The following is a 5,820-nucleotide window of genomic DNA, read 5'->3' as shown; positions in this document are numbered from 1 at the left end:
ATTAGCCGGGCACGGTGGCATGTGCCTGTAGTCCCAGCTACTCGGGAGGCTGAGGCAGGAGGATCGCTTGAGCCCAGGGGTTTGAGGTTGCTGTGAGCTAGGCTGATGCCACGGCACTCTAGCCTGGGCAACAGAGTGAGACTCTGTCTCAGAAAAAAAAAAAAAAAAGGAAAGAAAAAAAACCCAACAAGCTTAATTTCAAAGTTTTTGTTGGTTAGAAATTCAGGTACAGCTTAACAGAGTAATTCTGGCTCTGGGTCTCTTGAGGTTAAAGTCAAGTTCGAGTTTCAAAATGGCTTACTCGTATGGCTGGTAAGTCAGTGTTGACTACTGCCAGGAATCCTCAGTATCTTACCACACAGATCTCTCTGGAGGGCTGCTTGAGTGTCCTTATAACATTGTGGTTGTGGCAGTGGCTACCCAAGATCATGACTTCCATGGGCCAAGGATAGTGGGGCCATCTTAGAGACAGGCTGTCACAGTCTACCCTGTGGCCCCTAATTATTCACTTACCTCCTATATGAAAATACACTCATCATCTCCCAATGCGCCAAATATCTCATACCATTACAGCATCATTGCAAAGTCTAGGATCTCACTGTTTAATTAGGACCAAGTGTAGATGAGGCTGTTTAGATTCAGTTCATCTTGATATGAACATCTTTGAACTAAATATAGATATTATCTGCTCCCTATACACCCAAAGTACAAGGGTAGTCATAGGATAACATAACCACTGTCATTCAAAAAAGGTGAAAATTGGGGCTGGGTGCAGTGGCACACACCTGTAATCCTAGCTATTCAGGAAGTTGAAGCAGGAGGATTGCTTGAGGCCAGGACTTCAAGACCAGCCCGGGCAACACAATGAGAACCCATCTAGGAAAAAAAAAAAAGCAAAAATACAAAAATGGGGGCAAGTGGGAAAGGGAAGCACCAGTGAATCTCTGCTACACAGAAATTTTGAAATCCAATAGAGAACATGCTGACAGTTTGTTGATTAGGATTTAAGGCCTGAGAAAGATTCTTCATGACTCTTGGCTCCACTTTCTAGGTTCTTGGTTCTGTCCTCTGAGTCATCCTTCCTTTTCTGTATATGGTGGCCCCATTTTGCAGCCAAGTAGTTTTTGTAGCCTGCTTCCTATCTGTAAAAGTTTTGGAATCCAAAGACTTCTTTTTCTTTTGTAATGTTTTAGCCCCTTTAAGCCCAAGCTGGCAGTGTTTCTGCCAATATAATTCTCTTAAAAACTTTGTGCATCTCTTAAGAATCTTATTGGAGTTTACACCCTAGACACAAGCCACAGAAGTCTATGCAATAAATCCTTTTATATCTTGGGCTTCTGCTGGGGTGCTGAGGATAATGCCTTAAGCTTTTTAGAAGTCCTACTGCTTGACTGAACAGTTCTCTGAGGCACCTCCTTAGATCTTTCTAAAGTCTAACAAAGAATTTTGCAGCCACCCCTTTGGCTTCATCTTTACAGTATAATTTCCTGGCAATGCTCTGGATAGATCTTTTCTTGGAATCCATTATTTAAATTTCAGCATAATTTCCTATCTGGGTATTTTCAAAGCTAGCAATTTCCAGCTCACTTTAGTTTGGCAATCTTTATCTTCTCCCTCTCTCCTCTTGTGTTTTACTGTAAGCAGAAAGAAGCAACCTCACTGAGAATGCTGCCTGGAAATCTCCTTAGCAAGATTATTCAATTCATTGAATGCATTTTTAAATTTTCACCTTACCATGGGTCACAGTGTTGCTAAACTTTTGCTGCCATATAACAAGGATCCCTTTTCCTCCAGCGTCCAGTAACATTTTTTACCCTTTCCTTTAAGCCCTCATGGCAGGGCATTCAATTTTTGCTAACAGTCTCTTCAAGGCCCAACACTCTCCTTAGAGTCATTCCAACTTTCCATTGCCTGGTTTCAAGGTTTCTTTAATATTTTATGTTTTTGTTATGGCAGCACCCCACTTCCAGGTAATGAAAACTATACTAGTTATCTCTTGCTGCATAACAATTTACTTAGCAGCTTAAAGCAATAAACACATTATCTCACACAGTTTCTGTGGGCCAAAAATTCAACGGTGGATTAACTAAGTGGTTCTTGTTTAGAGTCTCTCATGAGGTTGTAGCAAGATGTCAGCTGAAGGCTTGACTAGGGCTGGAGGATCTGCTTTTAAGATGGTTCACTCACATGACTGCAGGCTGGTGTTGGCTGTTGGCAGATCTGAATTCTTTGCCATGTGGACCTCTTCATTGGGCTGCTTGAATGTCCTCAGGGACATTCAATTTCCCCTAGAGGAAAATTATCCAAAAGATATCCTTCTAGAATTTTTTATTTTAGAGACAAGGTCTGGCTCTGTCACCCAGGCTGGAGTACAGTGGCATGATCATAGCTCACGACAATCTTGAATTCCTGGGCTCAAGTGATCCTCCCACCTCAGCATCCCAAATAGCTGGGACTACAGGTGCGTGCCACCATGCCCAGCTAATTTTTTTTTTAGAGACAGGGTCTTGCTATGTTGCCCAGGCTGGTCTGGAACTCCTGGCCTCAAGTGATCCTCTCACTTTGGCCTTCCATACTGTTGGGATGACTGCTGTGAATCACTGCACCTGGCCCCCTTCTAGATGTTTAACTCATTTCCCTGCCACCTCATACATTCATAAAACAGTATTTACCATACTTCAGAAGACCCTGAGTGACAGTCATCCAATTTTTTTTTTTTTTACAGGGAGGGAGAGAGAAATACAAACAGGAAAATACAATACAAGAAAATACAATAATTTGGGACCCACTTTGGGGTCTTCCAAATCCCTATTCAGTGTTCCTTACACTACATGTCCCTATAAGACCTTTGTGCCTCTTGGAGGTCATCTGAGTTAGAGACCACTTTCTGCAAAAGCCCACATAATAAATGCCAAGCATTGACAAAAAGACAGTAGAATCGGTAATAAAGAGGCATATAGCCAAAAGATTGTTTCACAAAGTCACTCCATCTTACTGGGAGAAAATAAGTCCTGGTATAAGTACATATACAGAAACATATTAAAAAGTGAATTCTCTGTGTCTGTGATCTAAATGAAAAGGTTACAAATTATAAGTTAGAAAACCTGCTTTGAAACTTTGTTTCTGTTACCACTTTTGAGTATCATTTTCTTTTAGCACTTCTGTTTTGTAAATGTAGTGGGTGGATGCAGGTAGGCATTACTTTCGCTACTTATTGGCCAGGCTCACCTCTTGCACATCCCAGGTATCAAGTGTGTGCTTCGAAGACACAACACAAACAATTGACTTCTTTTGTCCATCCATTGTGAGGCCATGTCCTGAGAGATAAGCCACCTCTTCAAAGATTTCTAGAAGGAAACACAGATAATACTTGGCCACTAGATAGTTGAGGGATGACCCAAACCAAATAAAGACACTTTTAAGTTTTCCTGTACTCTCTTGGGGGAAGATGGAAATTGGGCTTCAAAGTCAGCCAAACATGGGTTCCCTTTGCAGATTGGCCATTTGAGAGATACTGGCCAACTTGTTTTTCCTGTTTAATCTCAGTTTCCATAGATATAAAACAGATATAAAAATCTCTCTAGCAGAGAACTGTTCTGAGTTTTAAGAGTTACCAGGAATAGGGCCAGGCGCGGTGGCTCACGCCTGTAATCCTAGCACTCTGGGAGGCCGAGGTGGGCGGATTGTTTAAGCTCAGGAGTACGAGACCAGCCTGAGCAAGAGCGAGACCCCGTCTCTACCAAAAATAGAAAGAAATTAATTGGACAACTAAAAATATATATAGAAAAAATTAGCCGGGCATGGTGGCACGTGCCTGTAGTCCCAGCTACTCGGGAGGCTGAGGCAGTAGGATTGCTTGAGCCCGGGAGTCTGAGGTTGCTGTGAGCTAGGCTGACGCCACGGCACTCACTCTAGCCCAGGCAACAAAGTGAGACTCTGTCTCAAAAAAAAAAAAAAAAGAGTTATCAGGAATAAAGTGAGCAGTAGAGCCTCTGTTATTTTGGAGTTTCCCACTAATTTTTTTCAGATTTTTATTCTAGGAGGGATGGGAAGCCTTTGGGAGAAGGGAAACACAGGGCCCGATTTTATGTTCTGAAAAGATCACTCTGGTTTCTTCATTCAGCATAGAGCATGGGGAATGAGAGAGGAGAGGAGTGGGGGCGGGTGGCGACTAGTCACATGGCTGCCACAGCAACCCTGACCTGTTGCATTTTAATTCCTTTTCACTGGATGAGAACACAGAGCTGCATACAAGAAAAATAAAATCGAGTGGACTTCTGACAACAAGTTTATTGTGTTCCTCTAGGGCACATGTCCCCATACCAAGGTCAGGAGTTACTTCTTTGCAGGTAAAGTCATCTGGTTGCGCCAGTGCCATCCGACGCTCTTCCTTTGTTTGGCGGAGGAAAAACTGCTTCCATGACTGTGTACCCAGACTCTTAGAGGTGAAGTTGCAGAAGCCCCATCTCTTCAGACACAGTGTTCTGTAAACAGTCAAAATCCCGTCAGGCTGTCCTCAGCTCACCTCCTCAGAGCCACTGCTCCATCTCATGACCCCACACTCCCCCTAACCTTGCTGCTTGCCTCCCTCAGCACAGGCCTGGGTAGAGCGAAGGTGCACAGTTGGCACCTCCTCTCCCTCCCCACCGTACCTGCCCCTTCCCCTACTCACCTCCACAGGTGATCACTGTCTGCAATCCTATTCCAACACTATGGAGAGAAAGGAAAAGATGAGCAGGCGATCAGTACCCAAATGTTGGCTCCTCCTCTGCTATTATTTGCTCTGGGAGCTGGGCCCAGACGGGTTAATCAGACAGGATCCCAGCTATCAAAGAACTCCCAGTTGGGGAGACAGGGAAATGGTAACAGCAGAGATCTATCGCTGCTAATACAGCCACTCTGCAGGCCAATGGGAGTTCAGAGGAAGAAGTGCTGATTTCCTAAGGCTTGAAATGGGAGCCTCAAGGACCGTTTAGTCAGCACAACTCCTGTATGTCAGCTGGTCCTTTGTGTTTAACAGACTATGAGGCCCTCCGGGTGAACGGGTGAACTGATGCTAACTCCCAGCTGCTCAACTATCCCTCTGCTCTTCTGCAAATTGGTGCTCAAACTGGTCAAAAGAAGTGACTTAGCCTCAGGGACACTGCTGTTTCAGAGCCGAATGGGTGGGTCTGAACAAGGTAAATTTAAGGAATGAAGGAAGGCTGTGTGGGCCTGACGCTGGGTGGCCAAGATCCCATGGCTGAGGGTGAGAGGGGGAAGGGTCCTTGGGCAAGAACTGACAAGGTGGAGGGTGTGAGAAAATCAGACAGAGCAGTAAAGGTGCGGAGCCTTTACCTTGTTCACTTGGGAAACCTGCAGCAAGCTGAACGCATCCAGGAAGGAGAAGATTAGCGCCACTGGCAGGTCAGGCAATTGGACCTCCATTTTGCATGGCTGGAGCCCACCTCCAATCTCTTCTCCTCTCCAGGTTGCTCTGAATTTAAAGGCTTGGCCAAAGTCTGCAGCGCTTGTAAGGATTTCCACCTGCAGCCCATCTCGCTCTGATAGAAACAAGCTGCAGGTGTGCGGACCTCTGACCTGGCCTTCACTTTGGCCTCTTCCCTGGGGCCAGATCTAAATTATCGGAGTAGGAAATCTGCTTGCCACGTTTATTTGTCTACCTTGGGACATCGACTCCGGTCAGCAGGGCCCCTCTCTCGGCACCAATACAGCCTCTGGGGTTCTGCCTTTGTGCTTTTAACTTTCCAGCAGGAGGGGAAGAATGTACCAAACAGACTTCTCCGCAGGGGTCTCTGCTAAGGGAGCAGGTCTTGTCTG

At 45.1% G+C, this 5,820-nt stretch overlaps 1 protein-coding gene across 1 annotated transcript in view; it reads right to left on the bottom strand.

The window, feature by feature from the left end:
- FBXW12 (F-box and WD repeat domain containing 12) overlaps positions 1 to 5,427 on the bottom strand; it is a 9,696-nt gene extending 4,269 nt beyond the window's left edge. The window contains exons 1-4 of the mRNA XM_012638534.1: positions 5,338 to 5,427; positions 4,673 to 4,710; positions 4,324 to 4,484; positions 3,229 to 3,347 (exon numbers count right to left, since the gene is read on the bottom strand). Coding sequence (XP_012493988.1) covers positions 3,229 to 3,347; positions 4,324 to 4,484; positions 4,673 to 4,710; positions 5,338 to 5,427 — 408 coding nt within the window. The remainder of the gene's footprint in view (positions 1 to 3,228; positions 3,348 to 4,323; positions 4,485 to 4,672; positions 4,711 to 5,337) is intronic.
- Between the last annotated feature and the right edge of the window lie 393 nt (positions 5,428 to 5,820).

The sequence above is a fragment of the Propithecus coquereli genome, unplaced genomic scaffold (assembly GCF_000956105.1).
Source record: "Propithecus coquereli isolate 6110/MARCELLA unplaced genomic scaffold, Pcoq_1.0 Scaffold1, whole genome shotgun sequence".
In the NCBI taxonomy this organism is placed as follows: Eukaryota; Metazoa; Chordata; class Mammalia; order Primates; family Indriidae; genus Propithecus; species Propithecus coquereli.
The sequence above is the reverse complement of the archived record's forward strand: the minus strand, read 5'-3'. Positions and strand labels throughout refer to the sequence as shown.